The following is a 24,803-nucleotide window of genomic DNA, read 5'->3' as shown; positions in this document are numbered from 1 at the left end:
TATTTATCGGGCCTCCCGAACCAGAATAGGTTCAAACAGACTCCCACACTATGAACTCTGTAAGATGAACAGGAGACGTTATGTACTCAGCCTGAAACCCAGAAAAATCATAAAAATGTCTTAACTGGTGTTTCTCTTTTCTTAGGGTCAGGGTTGGCCCTAGGTCACCAGACTTTATCACCTGTGTCCAACCACCATAATTGTAAGAGCAGAGAACGTCTGCAAGGACGTGTGTTCCCTCTCAGAACACTGAGAAGGCCTCTCTGTGTGGCATGGCTCATGACCCCAGCCCTCCTGTAGGGTGCACAGCCCATCCTCTTGGTTTCCCAGGAGGCTTGGGATCAGGGTGGGCTGGGACATCAAGTGGGGTTTTACCAGAGCTGGCTACTTTGACTCCATTCTGAGGGCAGGGAGATTGCATTGGATTTATTTTTAGTTTCATTTGAGTTCTGCTTCTTTTTTCCCCTCCTATAGGATATCGTAGTACTTTAGGTCACTCTTTTGTGGCAGAAACTGACACTTGTGCAAAAAATGGTGAGCCAGGTCATTGCTCTCACTTTGTTTCCCCTTCTTTGTATCCAGACGAATGTGTCTGAGTTGGGTTGTGTTCAATGCCACATTGTATGCACCAGCAGTGCTCCCTCTTCCTGCCTGATTCTTAAGGCCCTCCCTCACATTGCCTAGTGACTTCCACCAGATATTTTTGTTTTGAAGGTGAAATGAATAAGGGAGCTGATGTAAGACTCTCAAATAAGCAAACAGAGGCTGCAGAAGGCTAAACTTTAATAACTTCCTTTAATCCATCTATATGTTCCCTGTCTTATAATCTAGCTGTGAAACTGGGTGATGTTTAGAGAGATAGACCCATTCTTCAGGATGTCTCTAAACACTCACTTCTCACCACAGGCTTCCGTTGCCTTTCTCACAGCAGCTTGAGGGTATGACCTTGTTTGTTTTCTAACCAGCATCTGTCTGGTTTTTAGGTCTTGAAAGTTTGGTAAATGTAATATAGAGTTGCTGCTGAGGTCAGCTTGGCACAAGTATACCTCTCTAACCATCAGCACAAAACAGTCCAAAATGGAGCTGATCTTACCTTCTATCCTCCTTTTTCTTGCTCTCATTCATTCATTCTTGCTAACAGATGATTCTTAAATAAAGACCCCAAGCAGGGACTAATTCTCCACCTCTGAACTGAATCATATTTTAATAAAATTCTCTGGCATTTTTTTAATACATTATAGTGCCTTACGGGTTATAATTGTTTGATCCGTCTGGGTGCGGTGGCTCACGCCTGGAATCCCAGCACTTTGGGAGGCCGAGGCGGGTGGATCACGAGGTCAGGAGATCAAGACCATGGTGAGACCCCGTCTCTACTAAAAATACAAAAAATTAGCCGGGCGTGGTGGCAGGCGCCTGTAGTCCCAGCTATTCGGGAGGCTGAGGCAGGAGAATGGTGTGAACCCAGGAGGCGGAGCTTGCAATGAGCCGAGATGGCACCACTGCACTCCAGCCTGGGCGACAGAGCGAGACTCTGTCTCAAAAAAAAAAAAAAATAATAATAATAATAATAATAATTGATCCTTCTGCCAATGATGTGAAACAGTCAGGGAAGTTGGGGCTATCCTGTTTCAATGAGAAACTGCACATCCAACTAGTTTAAGGGTCTCTTAGGTGTTTGAATGGCTGTTGCATTCAGATCTTCTGACTCCTATTCTGATACTATTTCTTATTCTATCATACTGCCCTTGGCACCTAATGCTTACCTCCCAGCAAGCAGAGAATCCTTAAATTGAGTAGTATTTGGGCATCTGGCCATGTCAGTAAGCCTACTAAAATTCTTCCAGAGTTCAGGCTGGAGAAGGGAATTTTGAGTTACCCTTATCAATCAGTCAGGCAATGCAGAGGTACAGGTTAGTATCTTTTCTGTGCATAGCACTGTCCTAGAATTTGTGGTGTTCTAGATTTTAAAAGGGGAGTAACGTGAGTCATGGTTACCGGCCTTAAACAGCGAATTAGGGAGGCCAGATTATCACACATAAAACCATCACATCTATTGTCATGCCACCCCAGTGGCACGTGGGAGTGTACACCAGCAGATACAACATCATGTTTAGATGTGTTGTGGGAATTTAGACGTGATGGCATCAGCATGGCTGGAGAAGTTAAAGAAAGGCTTTCTAGAGAAGGGAAGACATAGGTTGGACCTTGAAGAATGGGTCAGATTGCCAAAAGAAAAGAAAGCAGGTGTGAGGCAGTATTTTCAAGTAAAGCAAAGACACAAAGCAGGAAATTATGCAATATAGTCAGGACACAGTAAGTGGGCCCATGAATAAAATTTAAGCCTTATCTTATTCTTTAGCAATGTCACATGTTTATTCTAATTTAAAAGTTATTATGGACTAGATAAACAGACTAAACCTAGTGCCATGCTGTTTAATTGTACAGGGACTCTGCTTTTTAAAAATCAGCTGTGGGATGTGCTACAGAAATCATAGCATGAATTACCTAACCTCAAGCCGTTTGAAAATCTCTGGGCACTTATTTCTTAACACCAGCTCCTAAAATTACTTTCCGACAGGCAAAAATTCCTTTGTAACATCCAGATTGATGAGCCCCCAGGCACGTTGAGTTCAGTGTATTTGTTCCTTGGTTACTTTCTTTCATGGTGAACCTTGTGTCCTATTCCACAGCATATTCGGGATTTTAATACATAATGGGTCCTTTTTAAAAAAAAATCAAATTCCACATTAGCTGACCACTTTTTCATTTTAAAATACAGATTTCCACCTAGCAATAAGAAGGAACACCAAGTCCTTAGGTATCCAGGTAGGAGAACTCCTCAGTGTGGGAGAAAGGGCTCTCCCCGGCTGGGCGGATGTGGCCTTACCCTCATCTGATCCGTGCAGTCCACAGCCCACTCTATGCAGCGTCCCCACCACAGGCCTCTCATCTGGCCCTGGCAGTGTCTCTCACCACTCTGTCCATGCAGGGTGTCCTGGCTGCACCCTGCAGTCCTTCCTTTCACCATCACCGTCGTTACCCAACCAATTCGTTTCTGAATGGTTTTTCAGTGGGTTTTCTCTCCTCCCACGTTTATGTTTATCTCATTCTTTCCTGGAAAAACATAAAAGAAGTTTTACTCTTAGGTGAAACTAGTGAAATGACATTGACAAGGACATTATCATTCATCTTTTCAGTGAAGTGCAGCAATTCTCAAACTTTTCGGTGTCAAGACCCCTTGGTCTCTTAAAAACTCTTGAAAATCCCAAAGAACATTTGTGTGTGTTATACCTATTGGTATTTACTGTATTCGAAGTGAAAACTGAGATATTTATAAAACAGGAGACTACACAAGTGCGCGTTTCATCAGTGCAATTTCATTCAGAGCAGTACTGTGATCACATGTCACATGACCTCGCTTGTGAGAGAATGAGAGGAAAAAAAGCAAATAATGTGTTAGTATTATTATGAAAATATTCTGACCTCAGGGTTCTCTGGCACACACTTTGAGAATCCCTGGTTTAGGGCTTCTCTGAGTAGGATTTGTCCAGAAACATGTGAGACTTGGCTGTACTCTTGGACCTGAGTATTACTCCTCAAACTTCGGTAAGTTTTGTGATCTTTCTTAGCTTCGATTTCCTTTAGGATATTGGCTGTTAGCAACAGTCTGTAAGAAGGGACTAATTATAGCATGGGCTTCATAATCTTGTGAAAACAAAAATGTGATAGCGCATGTATGCTTAGCACCGTGCCTGATGGAGTTGAGAAATCAATAAATGCTTGGGAAATAAACACAAGGAGAGCACCCACACTTTTGGCTTCATTTGTGGGTTGGCTGGCCTTATCGTCTCCTATATTTTGTGGGTTTTGTTTGGACAAGATAATCCAGGGAGCCAAGGAAATGCTCTCAGCCAATAAAATGAGTGCAGTAAAGTTTCAACTTTCATTTTGTAAAATGTCTTTTGGATATTTTTATGGTTCAACTTTTTGAGTATTGAACCCTACTTTTTTCTCCTACCAAAACAAGCCATGAAGAAAGACTGTTGTCTAGCTTAGAGGAAAGGATAATGTTCAGGAAACTCTCCTCGAAGCAGAGTCCAAAGACCTGCACTTCAGGTTGCAGCTTTCCTCCTTCTTAGCTGCATGAGCTGGGGAGATGGCTTCATTTTTCTGAGTCTGATTTTACATTTACAAAATGGGTATTTATCTACGTTCCTATGTCCTACCTATCTTACAGGTGTGTCAAGGAAAGCACTGTAAGGCCTTACACAAAGATAAGAAAACATCTTATTTTAATATTATTATTTCTCCAGCAATCACTAGATAAAATAGACATAGTTTAAAAGAACTTTTTATTTGAGACATTGCAAGCATATATTTAAAGTAGAAAGACTGCATAATGAATTAACTGTGTTATTACCCATCACCAGCTTTAGTTGATCAACTCAAGGCCAATACTATGTCCTCTCTATCCCCACTACACCTCCCCACTACCACATATAGGTTTGGAAGCAAATATCAGACACTGTTATTTCATCTGTAAGTATTTTAGCATGTATCTCCAAAAGATAAGAACTCTTTGTTTTCAGCATAATTGCAACATCAGTATCTTATGATTTTTTATTTAATAAAAGATTTTTACTTAATAATAGCAAATATTCAGTGTTTAGATTTCCCTGATTGTCTCATAATTTTCTTTACAGTTTCTTGATTTGAATCAGGATCTAAATAATATCCATTCGTTACAATTTTTTGATGTGTCTTTCCAGTCTCTTAGTGTACAGGTCTTTCTCCATACATGAGGAAAATCTTGTCTTTCAAAACCTGCTTTTAGGAGAAAAAAGTAAAGTCTGGCCACATAAAAACCTTTTAACTGGGAATTAAATGGGGATAAGAGAAATAATTAGACTTATTAGGTTCCTTCCTGATAATACTAATATCAATCTACTGTTTATTGTGTGCCTGGTACTGGGCAAGCCATTATAATCAGAATAATGGCTGCCATTTATTGTTGCTTACTTTATGCTAGACCTGTTATCACAGGTTTTCAGTTCTTTTCACATTTTGAGGTAGTGTTCTTGTTCTCATTTTACAGGTAAGAAAGTCAGGCCTTCTGAGGTTAGATGATTTACCTAAGGTTGTAGCCATCTAATAAGTGGGGCAGAGCCAGGATAGAAACTTTGATTTGTCTGACTCCAGAATGTGTGTTCTTTGTAAACTCTGCCATACCTAATCATTTTCTCCTCAAATCTCAGTTACCTTTACAAGGGAGTAAAGATTTTTCTTTCTTTTTGCAGCTGGAGATTTGCATTTTATTTAATGATCACTGTTGCTGGAATTGCATTTCTTTATGATGTAAGTTATCTTTTTATATCTTTGATTGGAATTTATCTTTAATTTTTGAAATTCTTGTCTGTGAATTCCTTTAGGGTATAGTACTTTCAATAAGATAACCAGTTTTAGAGATTTCTCTCAAGATTCAAGATTTGTCTCAAATATTGCTACAGATATTTTTTATTGCTACAGAAGCAACAATATAATTGGTTTAGAAATAATTTGGTTCATACAGTTACTTGTTTGAAACCATTTCCTCTATGACACAGCACTATTTACTTATCTTAGATTCACTAGTAGTGAATTTCACAGAGATGTTATATAGGAATATGTAAGAAATACTCTACAGAGGGAGAAATATGTGCAATAGAAGCAAAAGAATATGGTAAAGGGCAATTTCCTGTGCATCTTTGCCTGCTGTAAATGACATAAGGAAAAGCTTAGATTTTCTGCCAAAATTGACCTTTGACACCGACAAATTTATTTCTCATCTGTTGGCTCTTTTTTTTTTTCTTCTTTCAGAAACCTTGGTTATATGACCTATGGGAGGTTTGGAATGGCTATCCCAAACAGGTAAGTCCCCTCTAACATATTCCTCCCCTTACTTCAACACTAAGATCCCTCAAATTATCTCCTTAGTTAGGTCTTGGTCCCCTGCTACTCTTTGTTCACTATGTCATCCCTGGTACTTTTTCTACTTGAGCTTCCTCATCCTTATTGACCCTCATTTGTCTCATTCCTTTAGTTTGTTTACAGTTAATGTAATTACATATTTGGGTTTAAATCTACCATCTTACTATTTATTTTTTACTTATACCACCTGATGCATTTTCTTTTGTACTCCCTTCTTGCTTTTCTATGGTCAAGTAATTTAAAAAAATACTATTCTTTTTCATCCCTTATATTGACTTTTCAGTTACACATACTTTTGTTCTTCTAGTAATTATCTTGGACATTACTGTATATGTCCTTGACTTATTACAGTCTGATACAAATCGGTGTTCTTACCTCTTTCCACTCACTGAAAGGTAATTAGAATACACCATGCACCCTCCTCCTTCAAATATTTAAAACCTTAGAAGTCATTGCTATTATTGTTTTGTAAATCTGTCATGTTACCCTTTTTGTGCTATTCCTTGCTTCCTATATTTCCATGTTTCCATCTGGGATTATTATCCTCCTAGCTGAAGGAGTACCTTTGCTATTTTTTTTAATGGTGGGTATGCCAGATTTTGTTTGTCAGAAAAATGTTATATTGCCTTTGACTTTTAAAGGATATTTTTGCTGGGTATAGAATTCTAGATTAGCAGTAATTTTCCTTCACTTTAAATGATGTTATTTCATTGTCTTCTAGATCTCATCAGTTCTAAAAGAATTCAGCTGTCACTTTTAGTTTTGCGTCTTTGAACACAATACCTTTTTTCTCTTTTTGGCTGATTTTAATATTTTGTCTTGTCTTTCAGTTTTATTATGATATACATAAATGTGCTTATCTTTGAAATTATCCTGCTTAATGTCTGTAGAACATCTTGAATCTGTGACTTGATGTCTTTAGTCAGTTTTGGAAAATTCTTAGCCATTGCTTCTGTTCCATTCTCTTTCCAGACTCCTCTGAAATTCCAGTTATAAATGTGCTAATATACTAGACCTTTACACTAGGCCCCATATGTCTCTTTTGCTTTAAAGAATATTTTCCATTCTCTTGCCTCTCTGTGCTTCAGTCTGTTGAGAGACAATTCTACACAAGTCTCTTGCATGCTGAGAATTCAAGCATGACTGCTTTTTGTTTTAGATGATCTTTTCAAGGATGTTTGTATAGCAAACAGCCATAGGAGATAGAGATAATGTCTCCCTCTAGAGGTGAGAGTAGGCAAGTTATTGTCTATTATAAAAGGTCAGGTTCTCTAGCTCAGGGTTCTTCTCATAACACAACCCACGATGTGTGCAGTTATCATCTGACCTTTAGCCTTGTGGGGATTAGGGATGGAAGGATTGGCCCAAATACTGATACTCTGGATACTGCTATTACTGTGAGTCATAAACTATCTGCTGTCTACAAAGGTGTCTACTATCTTCTACCAGCATTCATGGAACTTGTGGCAAACTAACTTGTTAACTTGCAACTAGGGTAAAATGTCAGACACTTCACTATTCTGGATATTTTCTACTTTCCTATTGTCCAGTTCACTGGTACTTTTCTTAAGCCATGTCTAATCTACTATTAAACACATCTTTTGAGTTCTTAATTTCAGTTATTATATTTTTTGATTCTCAAATTTTTATTTTATTTTTTAATGGATCCCAGTTCTCTACTGAAATTTAAGCTATTTTTTAAGCTATTTTTGAAGTTATTTTAAAGTCAAAGTCTGATAAGTCTCATCTCTTGACCACCTGTGGATCTGTTTTCTCTCTTGCTCCTGTCTCCTTATGCTTGATAGCTTTTGATTAAATGACAGACATTGTATACAAAAAAGTATAGATGGTCAGGATGATATTATCTTCCTTCACAGAGGACTTACTTTCACTTCTGTTAGGTGTTAGAATGGGGGCAGATCACCTTTAATCCTTGATTGAGCTGATTCAAGGTAGACTTCCGTCTTTGTGAAGGCAAGTCTATTCACAACTTACCCTTATTCTAGGGTATTCTTCTTCAATGATTTCAAATAAAATATTACAGCGCTTACCATGACTCCTTTTCCATAGTCAACCTGAACACCAGTTTGCTTCCTAGCACTCTGATATTACAGCCACTACTGCTCAACTTCTGCTGTTTCTTAGTCTCTGGGCTCCATCCTGTTTATAAACTGGCATATGCAGAATGTATGATATGTATAGGATGGTCTTCTTTGAATTTATTCTTAGGGCCTACAGTACTTCTTGAGAAATAGGGTTCACTTGAAATAAAGGGTTCCCTCTAGTGCATTTTTCTCCTCTTTAGGAACTTGACTCCACAGGTTCTGGAAGTCCTACTTGCTCTCTGATGTCTTCAAACAGACATTCTTTCTTGTCCTTTATCCAGATTTTTAAGCTGTTCTTAATAGGAGGATTAGTCTCATACAGTCCTGTCATAGAAGAAAGCAGAAACTCTGTCTCATTCTTTTATGGCCTTATCAAGGATGAAGAGTTGACCAAAAAAATTAGTTATACGTTAGCCTCAGCATTAAAGAATTAAATAAAATTAGACAATAAGGGACCTAAGAATTAGCTAGACCAAACCCCAGGCCTATCATCTTCTGTCTCCAACTTACTCATATCTTCTCAGGTGTATCAGTTATCTGTTGGTACATAACAAACCATCCCCAAAACTTAGTGCCTTCAAACAACAACCATTTATTTTCTCTTGATTTGATTGTCAATTTAGGCTAGGCTCAGCTAGGCAGTGTTTCTGCTCCATGTGGTGTCAACTGAGTTCATTCATGCATTTTCAGACAATTGGGAGGCTGGCTAGGGAATGGCTCAAGTCTATGGTGACGTCATTCATAGCGTTGGCAATCAGCACCTTGATTCTCTTCTTTGTGGCCTCTTCAGCAGGATGGCTCAGGTTTCTTACATGGTACTTATAAAGTCTCTGCTGCATCACATTTACTTATGTCTCCTTGACCAAAGACCAGGATCAAGTCCATAGTCAGTGTTGGAGGAGACTGCACAAGGGCTTGGATATCAGAAGGCAACATTCATTGGGTACACCAAGTAATAGAATGTCTCAACTTAGCTCAAATAAACACCACCTCTCCCACTATAAAATTGTTAAGAAAATTCTAGCTATCAAAATTTTATTATTTTATTCAGAAGATATTTTTAGAGTTCTTAAACAATTATGCATATTTTATTACTGTCGCATTTTAGAATGGGCTAATTCTGACCACCAGCCTGTCACCAGAAAAGAGATTAAGACATCAGATTTTGAGTAATATTCAAGAAACATTAATCAAAGTAAATTGTAGGACCAGCAGAAAAGACTTGCCATTGTTCCTAAGTAAAGATTTTTAATTTTTTAAAAAATTTAAACTTGACTCTGAATAAACTGAAGGCACTTACACCTGTGGCAGTCGTATTTAGTTTTTTAAACAAAACATTCAACTTGGGTTTGGAATCCTTGTCTACCCTTTTAGAAATAAAATGCCTTGAAATATTATCTTTAATTCCTTCGTTGAAATATAAATTAAAATATAAATCAATGTTATTTTATGGAATCTGGTGGGATATAAATAGGTATAAAAGTAGGTTTTAGTGCATTAAAATGAGTTGCTTCTATGATGGCATTTAAAGTAATGAATACTCTTCTTTTCCTCAGCCCCTGCTGCCATCCCAGTACTGGTACTACATTTTAGAAATGAGTTTTTATTGGTCTCTGTTATTTAGACTTGGCTTTGATGTCAAGAGAAAGGTAAGTGTCTTATTTACAAAGCTCCTTTATCAGTTTCTTCAAAAATTCCCATCTCCTTGCCCCAAATTCTAATCTTTAAGTTGTATTTTTCTGTGTATTTGGGTCCAGTTCATTGCTTTTGTGTGCTTTATAGTACATAGAATATTGCTAATTATACTCATTCTTTGGTGCCTTGGTAAACATTTGTAGTGAAACATTATAAAAACTTTAACTTTGAAGCTCCACCTCTGTTCAATAAGAAAAAAATATCTCCTTTATGTGTCTGTTTCTTGGGAATTTAATGTCCATCAGTGCAAAGAAGAAATATGTTCGTAGTATCAATTCTGCAGCCACATCTTTTAGTTGATTGCAAAACCACTTCATATACAACTCTTTGATATTTTCAAAGACATTGAAAACATTTTCCCATTAATTCATCAAATATATTTATGAGGAAACCTTGCTTCGGGCATTATTAGCTTTGCTTTATTTGCAGGGAAACTCAGTCACAGGCATGCTAAATGCCACTTCTGAAGTCACAAAGTGAGGTATTTTAGGAATGGTTTGGTTGTTACTGATTCCTAATTACTAATCCGGCAAACCATGTTAAATCCTGAATGCAATCGTAAGATTTTGTCGTATATATAAGCAATTCAGATCAAATGATAAATTCTCTTGGCATATGCTTCATAAACTACACCGTAAGTAAAAGGCTGGTTTGTAGCAAAATTTGTATGGTAAATACAATGACATTTAATATTAGATAAACCAGTTTAGCTTGATTAAATGTTTGTGTTGAGTGATGGTGGCCATTATAAGAGACACATTGCAGTCAACTGGACATCTTAAGACTTGAGAAATCTAAGTATAAGAATGTACTGTGAAAATATCTGATAGAAATAATTTCCATTTCCATATAACTCAATAATAGCTGTAGATTAACTATACTAACTTTAGGCTAGGAATACATCAAAATTTAATTGGCTGAGTCATTTTTTCAAGGGATAGAATTGAAAATAATCATTTTTTAGAAAGTGTTTATATACAGGTAGGTTGATCATGTATTTCACCCACCTTTGATTTTGCTGTAGTTGACTTCCCTTTTATTTACAGGTGCATTGAACACCTTCTTAAAAATTAACTATAAATATATGTTAAATGTCTTATAAAGATGTATCTTCAGAAACATAAAGCTATTGGGAGGTGGCTAAAGCACAGGCCCTGGAGTCAGGTCTCCTGGGTTTGAATTCCTGGCTTCACCACACACTAACATCTTGAGCTAGTTGGTTAAACTCTGTAAGCTTGATTTCCTCATCTATAAAATGAAGCTAAAAATAGTTCCTATCTCCTCTGTTTGTTGTGAGAATTAAACAGGTTAATCTGTATAAAATACTTCCTGGGCTGGGCACAGAGTCTCACACCTGTGATCCCAGCACTTTGGGAGGCTGAGGCAGGTGGATTATGAGGTCAAGAGATCGAGGCCATCCTGGCCAACATGGTGAAATCCTGTCTCTTCTAAAAATACAAAAATTAGCCGGGTATGGTGGCACATGCTTGTAGTCCTAGCTACTCGGGAGGCTGAGGCAGGAGAATCGCTTGAACCTGAGAGGTGGAGGTTGCAGTGAGCCAAGATCGCACCACTGCACTCCAGCCTGGTGACAGAGCAAGACTCTGTCTCAAAAAAAAGAAAAAAAAGAAACTTCCTGATATACAGCAAGTGCTCAATAAATTGAGCTATTATTGGTATCGTATTTACTTTGGCTATGAGGAAGCTGAAATCTTTAAGTTTTTTAAACATCTTTATTGAGATATCCACATATAATACAGTTAAACCATTTAAAGTATACATTCAGTAGTTTTTAACATATATTCAGAGTTGTGCAATCATCATCACTGTCAATTTTAGAACATTTGTGTCATCCCAAGAAGAAACTCTATACCATTTAGCAGTCACTCCCCGTTTCTCTGAACCTCCCCAGCCCCTGGCAACCATAAATCTCCTTTGTCTCTATAGATGTGCCTCTTCTGGATATTTTATATAAATGGAATTATACAATATGTGGTCTTTTATGTTTGCCTTGTTTCACTTACTGTAATGTTTCCAGGTTCATCCATGTTATGGCATGTATCAGTACATCATTACTTTTTATTGCTAAGTAATAGTCCATTGTACAGATGGATGCATTTTATTCATCCTCTTATCAGTTGATGGACATTTGGGTTGTTTCCTCCATTTGGCTATTATGAGTAATGCTGTGGATTCATACACAAGTTTTTGCATGAACATATGTTTTCATTCCACCTAAGAGTGGAATTACTGGGCCATATGGTAATTCTATGTCTAATCTTTTGAGAAACTGTCAGACTGTTTAACAAAGCAGCTACACCATTTTGCATTCCTACCAGCACTGTATTAGAGTTCCAGTTTCTCCACATCCTTGCCAACACTTGTTATTGTTCATCTTTTTTATTATAGCCATCCTAGTGGGTGTGAAGTACATTTCATTGTGATTTTGGTTTGTATTCTCCTAATGGCTAATGATTGAGCATGCTTTCATGTGTGAATTGGCCATTTGTGTATTTTCTTTGCAGAAAACCTTTAAGTCTTTATTATACTCAGTGACAGTAGCTTTCCTTAGGCTAGATTGTCTTATTTCGTATGCACTAACTTATTTAATGGTTGTGTAGATTTATTATATCAATCTTTTTTTTCTTTTTGGGGAATAGGCAGGGGATAAACAATAACTGTAGGTGTACACAGGAATATGCTTGTGTGTGTATGCATTTATTGTGTGTTGGGGAGCAGCGTGTGTGTATACATATATCCAGTGCGGGATGGTATCTGAAAGTTAAATGACTTCATCAACAAGAATAATACTTGTCTTAGCTCCCTCACAAGGATTGTATTTAGGAATTAAAGTAAAAGCATTTTATAAATTTCAAAACATGCAGATGTAAGTTATTGGTCTCATTATTATTATTGTTATGTCTTCCAGTGATTGGGAAATAAATGCATTTGCTTAATGGCTTCCATTTTCCCTCATCTTATAGGATTTTCTAGCTCATATCATCCACCACCTGGCTGCTATTAGTCTGATGAGCTTCTCTTGGTGTGCTAATTATATTCGCAGTGGGACCCTCGTGATGATTGTACACGATGTGGCTGACGTTTGGCTGGAGGTAAATGTTTGCCATTAAAAAACTAATGACAATACCATGTCCTGGGTTTCCGTAACTGCTCACAGAAGTAATTGTGAGCAATTTAGCAGGGCTCTCTGTCCTGAAAACACCCAAATTCTGAGAATATGTCTAGATTCCCAGATCCTCCAAGATTACAGAAATGAAACCTCTTAGTTTTAACTTTCAATCCTTCTCCATGGTACTAGAGATATGTTAATTTGTGGGATTCCACTCCTGAAAGTTGCATGTACATGCTCACTCAGGAAGTAAGATGGGATATTTGAAGAAGGAATGGACTCTAATCTTCTAAAAGGAAAACTTGGATTTATGACATTGAGGATTCCCAAATTTGGATGGCACCGTCTATTCACTTAGGCCAATGCTTGAATACCCATTGAATGTTCACGCTCCCCCACCCTCCCCTCCCCCAGCCCAATCCCTTGCTTTAAGGAGTGTAAGATGATTTTTTTAAGACCCTCATTTTCTAAGGGAGGAAGAGGGATTAGAATGTTTTCTGAAGGCGTCAACATTAAAACAAGAGTCTTCCTAATCTCACCCCACACAAAATAGAAGAAACAAAGCCACATTGGGATTGTTTTCTGGACCTGTTTCTGTTCTGTTTTGATTCCTGTTGACCCCAGGCAGTGATGGAATTGTCCCCTTCTCTGCCAGATCTCTTGATGTATTTAGAGCAACAATTCCCAGAACTGCTGAGTTATTTATTTAAATATTCTCATTCATAATGAATCCAGGGGAAATGATGCTAACCCATTTCATATTTGGGATTACTTCTTGAAGGGCTAACAATTGAATATAGGTCGATATGGAAGAAATTAAATTTAATAGAATCTTATTCTTCTAGGTTGGGGTTTAGCAAACTTCTTGGCAAAGGGCCAGATAGTAAATTTAGTTTTGTGGGCTGCATATGATCGCTGTCACATATTCTTCTTTGTTTTTTGTTTTCTGCTTTTTAAAATACCCTCTTAAAAATGTGAAAATCATTCTTAAGGGCTGATCAGCTTTAGCCCATGGGCTGGACTGTAATTTACCAAAGCCTGTGTAGAAGTCACCAGAAGTCATTTGCAGCCATTTCAAAGCAACTGGCCACTGTTAAAATATCCCCTGTGTACAGAATTTTGTTTTTACCCTGTATGTAATCATAATTAGACATGTAAATCCCATTCTAAAGGTCAAGATTATTATATGTGCTTCAGGGCAACAAATGACTTAGCAGGAGAGGGATTGTGCCGTTTTTTTCTGTATGGTGCTCTCTGGATGCAGCCCTCGCTGGTGTGATTACCTCCTTCTCTGGTCGTGTCTCAGTAATCCTGACAGAAGACTAACACCACATGGGCCCTGACTTAAGAATTTTATACTACTCTGTCGCTTCTAAGCCCTCATATTCAATTGCCTTTGGTGTGTGTCCAATGTAAAAACAGCTTCATTGTGTTATTAAAGGGGAGTTAGGTGTTCACCCTGGGAATAAACACGGGGTTGCCCTGCCACCCTCCCCACCCTTTCATTGATGTGACATGATTCCCTAAGTGACTTGGACAAATCACTTATTGTTTTGTTTTCTAGCCCCAGCTGTAACATGAGAAGTCATATCTGTCCGTTGGGGTATGTGATGAAGTTTAGCTCATTATTACCTGAAAACGTTCTGAGGTCCTTAGGTTAAAAAAGAAGAAGAAGAAGAAGAAAAATGAACTGTCCAATCTTAGAGGTTCCCTCATGGGCAAACTTTAAGAACAGCTTCATGTTGCTAATGATTGAGAATCATTCTCGATCCACAAGTCATGATCTGATGTGAGGTTCAATGAGCAAGGCTGGTACCTCCCATCAGCTAGTGGTAGACAAAATATTAAGTGGTGGCAGGGGCCTATTTGTGATGTTCTCCCAGGGTGCACAGCCCGTGGCTTACTTGAATAGTGTGTTTTAGGGTTTGTTTTCACAATCAAGTTCTAATTGAACCCAGACATGGCACAACTTTTGCCCCTGGCTTCCTTGAGATGGTGCCTATTCATCTTTCATATTTCTCAAGACACTGGGGTCATTTCTTAGCTCTTTCTTTTGGAGAAAAAACAGCCTTCACATCTACCATTCTCACTCGTGAGTGACCTTTTTTGCCTTCTTCATGCATCTTCCTGATCCTCTAAGTTTCCACATGGTCACGTTTGGATCCAGGACCCAATATCCTGACTGATACTTAGCAAGCAGAGGGGCTGCTGTCTACCGTTTCATCATTACACAATCCAGAATATGTTCTGTGTATGTTTTGCCCAAAAGTGTGCTACTTCACCCTCACAAATGGACTCACAGGGATCCTCTCACATGCCTGTGCACATCCCTCGCTTCCCACCCAGCTAGCCCCTGATCCTTCCACCAGCTTCCCACTCTGTTACAGTCACTCTGAATTTGGGCCTTTCTCTCCACACCCGTCTCCCACCCACCGGGCACACCAACCTCTCTATGTCAGCAACTGAAGCTGTTCCCTGGGGGCCCTCTGCCAACCCCACAGTCAGGCCATATTCTCACCCCTTGGTAGTATGGCAAAATATGAAAGATGCCATGTGAACCCTTCCTGGAATGTAAATGTGTTGCCTCTCTTGCTCTGGAAGGGCCCTGAGCCTCTGGGATGAAGTTGGTTCTGAAACTGCCCAAGTCTAAGCCACATTCCCTAGAAGAGTAATCTGTGCCCCAGCAACTCCTCCTACCTCCTGCTCCCAGACTCCCACTTTCTATTCCCACCAGAAACTTCCCTCTTCAGCCCTGGACACTGCTAGATAATGCACCAGAGAGTGCTTATCAATTAACTGTGTTCTACCACACTCAGCAACCCTTTCTACAGTTCTTTCTATTCAACACAGATAATATGAGCAGTATAGACTAGCATAAAAGAATTAGGAAAGATCAAATGCTTGAAACTTTATTTCAACCAGTTCAGGACCCCGAGAGCTGCCTCCCAACTTTGCCTCTTCCCTCATCTTCCTTGAAGTAGCCTCCTTGACTGCAGCATTCCCAGCCCAGCTCAGGATTTCCCACTTGTCCCAGCCTTTCTTCAGTCCAGTTCTCCTCCCAGTTAAATGGAGATATGAAATAAATGCCCACATGAAGTGCATGCTAAAATTGATTATGCTAACTTAAAGTATTTTCAAAAGACATGAGTGGTATTACAGGCATTTAAATATATTTTTAAAAAACATTACATTATTCAAAATGTCAAACATATGGCAAGATAAAGGAAATCACATAATGGACTCATCAGCTTTAGCAGTTATCAATATGGCCAGTCTTGTTTTATCTATTGCCCCACCTGTACCCCCTACCTTCCACCCAGATTGTTTTGAAGCAAATTCCAGACCTCATATCATTTCATTTATAAATTTAACTTTAAAAATATAGGCTATTGTCACTTTATCTGCAGTTTCTTTCTTTCTTTGCAGTCTGCTAAGATGTTTTCTTATGCTGGATGGACGCAGACCTGTAACACCCTGTTTTTCATCTTCTCCACCATATTTTTCATCAGCCGCCTCATTGTTTTTCCTTTCTGGTGAGTAGACCGGTGATGTGCCCTGCCTTTGGTCAGTGTGCAGAGGTGGCCTCAGCACATGGCTACCCTCAGGGCATTGCCCTTTCCATAGGTGGGTCTCCAGTTATTTGTGTCAAGTGCAGTTGGAGAAAAGAATGTGATGGAGCCATTTTTATAAATAATTAAAACAACACTCTATGGTGTGGAAAAGGCTTATTACAATGGGAGATGGAAAATGTGTGACCCGACGGGCAAGCAGCAGCTCTTACTCTGTCTTGTTTCATGAATGTAGACCTTTCTTTGTGATTAACAGCTTTTCCAGTCACTGAATGAAAAGTCACTGTCCAATCATCAGTTCTCTAAAAGAGAGGCATGTTCTGTGTTACAATAATTATAGCCATTACTTGAATGCCAGACACTGGATTAGGTCCTTCCCATATCTTGGCTCTAGTCTACACAATAACTCATAAGGATGGGTATTATCACTTCCACTTCCCAGATAAGGAAAACTGATACTTGTTTATTTCATTCTCTATGACCACTGGTTCTAATAATGGTTTGAGTATCCTTTCGATATGATTGGCTCTCGATCAGTCTGTTGATTTAGTTTAGCCACAGACTGGCAATGAAAAGCATATATTGCATCTCCCATGACAATCATTTCCTTGGGAAGCATAATGTTCCATGTGTTGATTGACAGAAACCAGAGTAACATGCGGGGAAGACTTAGATGGTTTGGAAGGAACAGCTTTTAACCAACCATAATTTGGGGCTAGTCTGGGAACTTGGGATCCTCCAAACAGAAGACTTAGTGCTGTTGAAGAGCCTAGATCCAGGGGAAATGGATGGAGACTCAAGTTCCAGGCCTCATTCTTAAGTGTATAGACAGCACCCTTGGCTAGCATCCAGAGAAATCCAGCCAGAGAGGTCAATGCCCTCTCCTGGAAGCCAGCTGCATTCTTTAGACCATGTGTATTAGGCATTTTCTGGAGAGGAACAACAGAGTGTAGTGGTTAAGTTGCTACATGCAGGAGTCCATCCTGGATTTAAATCCTGACTCCACACTTATGACCTTTGTGATCTTGAACAGGTTAGACCACCTCTCTGTGCCTCAGTTTTCTCATATGTAAAATGGAAATAAGGGTTGGCATGAGGTTTAACTAGTTTATATAGTTTAGAACAATGTCTGGTACTCAGTAAAGAATCAGTAAATGCTACCTACTATAATTAAACATATTAATGAGTATCTCAGAATTTGAAGTTCAACTCAGTCAAATCTAAGATAAATGTCTCAGATATTTTCCTTCGTTGATAAATCATTACCATCACTTTTACTTTGACTGAGCAAGTGTGTTTGTGAAATTTTAGTAATGGCTGGGCATGGTGGTGCATGCCTATAGTCCCAGCTACTCAGGAGCCTGAGGTTGGGGGGGGTCACTTAAGCCCAGGAGTTCTAGATCAGCCTGGGCAACATAGTGAGACCCTGTCTTTAAATATATATATATATATATATATATATATATATAGAGAGAGAGAGAGAGAGAGAGAGAGAGTATGATAGCAATTATTGATAGAATAATATTGACTTGCTGATGACAGTTGGGCATAGCTTTTCAGTGTGACTTTCATGACACTATCAATCCAGCATTTGCCCCTCAGTTCTCCATGTCCCAAAGGCACTACACGTTCCAATTGCCTGTTGCTGTATAACAAAGCATCTGAAAGTCTAGTGGCTTAAGACAGCAGTGGGCAAACTTTTTCTTTAAAAGGCCAGAGAATATATAGTTTAGGCTTTGAGGGCCACATATGATCTTTTCTGCAAGTTTTTCTTCATTTTGTTTTGTTTTATAATCCTTTAAAAATGTACCAAGCCATACTTACTTAGCTCATGGGCTATACGACAACATACACCCAGGTTGCAGGCCGGATTTTACCCACAGGCCATAGTTTGCAGACCTCTGTCTTAAGACAACAACATTTATTGATTATTATTATTATTTCTCATGGTTCTAGGAGTTGATTGGCCTTGGCTGGGTGATTTTCACTTAGGGTCTCTTGTGTGGTTACAGTTATATGGCAGCTGGGCAGTCACATAGTGTCTAGAGTCCTCAACACATGGTTGAAGTCATATATAGAAAATCAGGCTAGGTGTGGTGGCTCACGCCTATATCCCGGTACTTTGGGAGGCCGAGGCGGGTGGATCACCTGAGGTCAGGAGTTCGAGACCAACCTGCCCAACATGGTGAAACCCCATCTCTACTAAAAATACAAAAAAATTAGCCGGGTGTGGTGGCACATGCCTATAATCCCAGCCACTCGGGAGCCTGAGGCAGGAAAAGTGCTTGAACCTGGAAGACGGAGGTTGCCGTGAGCCGAGATTGTGCCACTGCACTCCAGCCTGGGCAACAGAGCAAGACTCCATCTAGAAAGAAAGAAAGAAAGAAAGAAAGAGAGAGAGAGAGAGAGAGAGAGAGAGAGAGGGAGGGAGGAAGGAAGGAAGGAAGGAAGGAAGGAGAAGGAAGGAAGGGAGGGAGGGAGGGAGGGAGGGAGGGAGGGAGGGAGGGAAGGAGAGAGATAAGAAAATCAGCTGGCTGATGCTGCTTGTGCTTATTGGCGGGGCCTTCAGCTGGGGCTGTCGGCTGGAACACCCACAGCCCCTCTACTTGGCCGTGGCCTCCTCATCACATGGCACCTGCATTTCAAGATAGTGCTAGAGAGATGCTGCATCTTTTTTCATAAACAGCCTCAGTAGTCACATCATGTCATTTCCAACCTTGTATTTTTCATTGGAACCAGGTCACTAAATCTGACTCATATTCAAGGGAAGGAAAACTAGACTCCATTTCTTGATGGGAGCAGTTTCAAAGAATTTGCAGATGTTTTTAAAAAGCACACACCATGGAAGCTCTCGGTCCAGGGAACTCTCTGAGAAGTTTCTGCAATATTGCTGCCATGGTTGGCTTTTGATTTAGCAATGGAGAACATTCACCTCAGACTATCCCATGATGTCTCAAAATAAACAAGCAAGCTTACTTACCCATAAACAATTGAGCAACACAGTGGTGCTCAGTGATTGTCGGGGTAGTGCGCTATTTTCCCACACTGTTGTCTTTAAAAACCCTAGATTTAAGAACTCATTCTCATGCCAGCATTTCTGGTTTTCAAGGAGAATTAAGTTACATGTGTTTGGCATTTTCTTGATCTTTATACTGAATTCACTTGCCCATTGGAGAGGGCAGCCAGTACTCCTATTTGCTGTCTTCAAGGAGTTGAGTTGCAAATAAACCAATATGAACAGACTTGACTGTAAAATAAAACGAAACAGGCCAGGCATGGTAGCTCATGCCTGTAATCCCAGCACTTTGGGAGGCCAAGGCAGGAGGATCACCTGAGGTCAGGAGTTCGAGACCAGCCTGGTCAACATGGTGAAACCCCATCTCTACTAAAAATACAAAAATTAGCCAGGTGTGATGGCGAGTGCCAGTAATCCCAGGTACTCGGGAGGCTGAGACAGGAGAATCACCTGAAACTGGGAGGTGGAGGTTGCAGCGAGCCAAGATTGTGCTATTGCACTCCAGCCTGGGTGACAAGAGTGAAACTCCATCTCAAAAAAAAAAAAAAGTTAAAAAACAAAACAACGACAAAAACTTTGTCGTGGTAAAAATATTTCTGTACTGATGTTGACTGATTCTCATTGTTTGGAAAGTTGAGAAAAACCTCACCAAGCCATTGGAAGTTTGGCACATCAATTTTCAATGGTCTCTGAAGGAAATATGTCAATCAGAGAGGGAGCTTCTTTTAGGTACAGTGTACTGCTCTAGTTTAAATGGTCTGCCCACCAGCATGAACTTGCCACCAGCACAATCATCTTCATGGAGTCAAAGGGGAAAATTTAGTTCCTTGTTGTTAGCTTGGCCCCAACCCTCTGTCTAAAACTTATAACTCTGTAGATTCATTTTTCAAGGATGCTTTATTCTATCCAAATGTACTAGGATTTTACTATGGAGCAAGCAATGAGCAGATCATAGGTATCATTGGAGGGTGGCTTAACTAACCTATCTCACCATTCAGACATTTTAGAGGCACTCTGGGAGGCAGTTTGCAATCTAGTTGCTCTGTTCTTCTTTCCAGCTGCTTTTGTTGCACATCCTGTGGTGATATACACGGTAGGGCGGGGCGAAAGCTAACTGGGGTTGTGCTCATCTGAGATTTGTCTGGAAGCCTTGAGAAGAAGAGCTGGAGTGTGTACATTTCCCTTGCCCTTTCTTTGACTTTTCTCTGATTTTCTCCAGCCTCAAGCACATTTGCATATTCTCCTGGCGAGTCTCCCTTTCATGTCCAGCCACTGTGCTCTTCTATTTCTGAGGATCTTATCCCATTCTCAGTCAGCATCTGCAAGAGTTAGTTACGTTGGTTTTCTAAGCATTGTTTCATTAACATTAGGCAGAAATTCGAAAGCACACTGATCAAATTGTTCTAATTTAATTGCCTGGTAACTCCATCTGTTTGCATTGGTGTTCAAAACCATTTAAATCGCAGGCGGATGTTTTTCACACTGTATTCTCAACTATTGTTCTTAAAAATGATTTCTCTAGTTTGGAATTATTGGATGTATCTATCTTCTTGAGCATTATCCAAATACCCACAGAGAGTTATTAGGCTAGAAAGACCTTTCTAAGGCCAGGCAAACCACTTCCTCTGACTACTAACAGTTTTCCTCCACAAATAACAAGAGCAGATCGTGGTTCCACGCAGGTAGGTCCACCTGAAAGGAAGGCGTGTGTGCCCTGCTTTGCTGGTTTTGCAACCTGTGAGTTCAGTGTCTGTCACAGCTGAGTGTGCAGGGGGCAGGGTGGCTTGTTGCTTCATTTCTTGAACTCATCACAGCTGGGTGTTACAAACAGTACAAGGGGAGTGAGACCCAGCTTATGCCTTTCAGGAGTGCATCATGGCAGTAGAGAGATCTTTGTGTCTACCCCTGTTTCACATGTTTGAAGACTATTCACATTGACCTGTGTTTCTCAGATGTCTCAAAAAGAAAAATACAAAACATTTTCAACTGCAAATAATACTGAAATACCTAGCTCCCTTACTTCCAAGGATACATATGCCTGTAAGGTTTCTCCCTCACCACTGGTTCACTGGACTTCAGATTTCAGTGTTTGACGATCCAGCTATTAGAAGTGTAGAAAAATGGTACCCTGGGAAGTCTACATGTGAAAGGGAATATTATCGACAATGAGACCATGTAAATACTTGGAATGGCTAATAGAGAAAGGAGACTTTTAAAAAACAGAGAAAGACAAAGCTGAAAGCACCCAACAGTGCTCTTAGCTGATGTTCATCAGTGGGGACCCGGGATGAGGGAATGATGGACCCTTCTTTTCCTCTGAAGGCCTGAAGCCTTGGTCCTAAATGAGAAGCAGAGGGCAGAGCATCAGTTCTGATGGCACCATGGTCAGCTTACTGCCGTTTGCGCAGCCAGCAAAGAAAAGGAAGGCACAAGGCAAGAAAGACTCTGTTGAAGCTGGGCCACTCCCTTGAGCCACCACTGCAGATATGTATCTCAGAACTAGACTTTCCAGTTACACACCTGATGAAGGAGACTACCTGTTCTACCACATGTGTTCACTGTCTCACTCCACAGGGGCCCTTAGAAGAGCTCTCCTATACTGCCCATGTGCTTGGTACCTTCTTTATGCTATTTTTGAGTTCATGAAGAACAGCTACAACAATCACCCCTCTTCAAACCATAGAATCCTAGAATAAGGAACTTTATTTATAATGTAGTCCAATCCTTTTATTCATGTATTCATTTATGTAGAATTTTTTTTTTTTTTTTTTTCTGAGACAAAGTCTCACTCTGTTGCCAGGCTGGAGTACAGTGGCCTGATCTTAGCTCACTGCAACCTCTGCCTCCCGGGTTCAAGCAATTCTCCTGCCTCAGCCTCCCGAGTTGCTGGGACTACAAGTGCATGCCACCACACCCAGCTAATTTTTGTATTTTTAGTAGAAACGGGGTTTCACCATGTTGGCCAGGATGGTCTCGATCTCTTGACCTTGTGGTCTGCCTGCCTCAGCCTCCCAATTTTAGAAATAATTTTAAGCTTACAAATAAATTTCTAGTATACTACAGAGAACCACTAGATATACTGTTTACCGGTTAGCATTTTGCCCCATTTACTTTGTCATTCCTTCTCTCTCTACTTCCCCACCACACATATGTATGAATATACATATTTGTTTCTGAACCATTTGCAAGTTGTAAACATCAACTAAATAATTCCTTGTGCCCTAAATAATTCAGTGTGTATTGCCTAAGAAGAAGGACATTTTCTTACATAATCACAATACAGTTATCAATTGCAGGAAATGTAGCAATCTACCTTCCATGTTCTAATTTGGTCAATCAATCCAATCATGTCTTTTATTGCTTTTCCCCCTGACTGTGTGGGGATCCAGCTCCAGATCATGTATTGCATTTAGCTGTCATTCATCTGGAACAATTCCTTACCTCTTCTTTGTCTTTCATGTCGCTGACATTGTTGAAACATTTAGACACCATATTTATTTTTCAAATAAAGAGTTAAGGTACTTCCAGGATCACATAGCTGGTTATGGAAGAATCAAGACTAGAAACAGGATATTTGAAACACAGAACAGATAGGCTTCAAATTAAATTTGAAACTAGGGTTAAGAGTGTATCATTTGCCTTCACTAAATATTTATTAAGTTTTCTTCAACTACCCAGTCATTTAGAAACTTAAGAGATCACTGAGGTAGACAATTGTTCACCTGTAGAACAAGTATTTGCTATCCTAAAAGGGCTTAATGCTCATACCCACAATTAGCAAGAAAATAAGACCCTTACCTTGCAATTTTCACTAGACAAATACAACTTTTTGGTGGTTGCCTTAGCTAGTCCAGCAAAACCAGCTAATATTTATACCAACACTGCAATTTATTCAAACCATGCCAACTCCAGTGATTGGAAGAGCTAAAATTGGAAACAAAACTAAAAACAGAAAAAGCTGAGCTTTGCAATCCAAGGGCACGGTAATAGCTTATCCATTTGGAAAGATTAAATCCAGTGGACAGGGACAAAGTGGTTCTAAGAATTTAGGAATACAGCAGTCTTTTGGCATTCTTTATGAAAAGGAAAATTCCATTCAGTTGCTGTAAGGTGGTGACTAGCGATAATGTGCAAGTTTTGTGTGTTCTATGCATGTGCCTGCACACATGTATGCACGTGTGTTAGGAAGAGAGCTGGGAAGGGCAGATGGAATTTTTTTTCTTTTTCCCAGTCTTCTTTTAGCATAGAAGGAGAGGAAACTTGAGAGACTAGACCATCCTTTATTGAAGTCTTGAAATTTTAACCGTGGCATCATAGCTGGTTGTTACCCGTGCCACAATGGCTACTCCCCTCTGACTCCTGTTCCACTTCTTTGGCCTCCAGTCCCCTCTGTCCTCTTGCAGAGAATGTTCAGGCAGCAGAGTCCCCATTCCTCGGAGCCTGCTTACCCTCTCCAAAGTGGACTCCTCCTCTTCCCCTTGGCAGGAAATCCAGCCATTTCAGGAGCACTCTCTTGGGGGGCGTTGCTCTAACTGTGTTACTGGTGTAAGTTCTCTGCAATAGGAGAGGGCTAGTTGTGGGAAAGTAGTAGTGGCCATAGCAGTAGTAATAGTTGTAACTATCATTTTTGAGTACTTACTATGTAATAGGCCCTTTCCATTTGTCAACTCATTGAATCCCATACTCATTTTACAAAAGAAACTGAAGCCCAGAGAGATTATGGAACTTGCTAAGATCCTGGGAGCCCTGATTGAAATCTTGAAGACTCCAGCACCAATTCCATTGGCCTCTCCTCTCTGCCCAGAGGCTCAGCTCTCTTAGAAGATATTTGCATCTTAATGGCAGCTTCTTTCATTCTGAGGGCTATACAGTTTTTAAAGCTGGCTGTGTGTCTCCTGGGAGCCTCTAGTCAAAGGAGGTGGTGGAGGGGCAGTTAGTTCTACCCAGTGACTAAAGAACTAAGGCTCAGTGACTTATGCAGGTTTCGAGCCAAGAAATTAGTGGCGTTGAGCCTTGAACCCAGCTCTGATATTCTGTTCCACATGTGTCACTCCTCTTTCTAAAACCAGCCAAGCTTCCTGTTGCTCTCACAATGAAGGCCACACCTCCACCCTGACTTGCAAGGCCTACCTGAGATGGCTTCTTCACCTCTCCCACCTCATCTTACACCACCCTTCACTGCCACTCCTCTCCCTTAAGCCACACTGGTCTTCTTTTAGCTCCTCGAATTTTCCATGATGCTTCCCACTTGACAGCCTTTGTACATGTAGAACCCTGCCATATGCCCTGTCATTTTCTTTCTTTCTTTACATGGATCACAA

At 39.9% G+C, this 24,803-nt stretch overlaps 1 protein-coding gene across 2 annotated transcripts in view; it reads left to right on the top strand.

Moving 5' to 3' along the window:
• CERS3 (ceramide synthase 3) overlaps positions 1 to 24,803 on the top strand; it is a 143,273-nt gene that overhangs the window by 60,354 nt on the left and 58,116 nt on the right. For both annotated transcript variants that reach the window (XM_054450793.2, XM_054450794.2), the window contains exons 7-11: positions 5,298 to 5,355; positions 5,857 to 5,907; positions 9,629 to 9,721; positions 12,752 to 12,880; positions 16,324 to 16,430. In XM_054450793.2, coding sequence (XP_054306768.1) covers positions 5,298 to 5,355; positions 5,857 to 5,907; positions 9,629 to 9,721; positions 12,752 to 12,880; positions 16,324 to 16,430 — 438 coding nt within the window. The remainder of the gene's footprint in view (positions 1 to 5,297; positions 5,356 to 5,856; positions 5,908 to 9,628; positions 9,722 to 12,751; positions 12,881 to 16,323; positions 16,431 to 24,803) is intronic.

Source organism: Pongo pygmaeus, chromosome 16 (assembly GCF_028885625.2).
Source record: "Pongo pygmaeus isolate AG05252 chromosome 16, NHGRI_mPonPyg2-v2.0_pri, whole genome shotgun sequence".
Taxonomy (NCBI): Eukaryota; Metazoa; Chordata; class Mammalia; order Primates; family Hominidae; genus Pongo; species Pongo pygmaeus.
The sequence above is the reverse complement of the archived record's forward strand: the minus strand, read 5'-3'. Positions and strand labels throughout refer to the sequence as shown.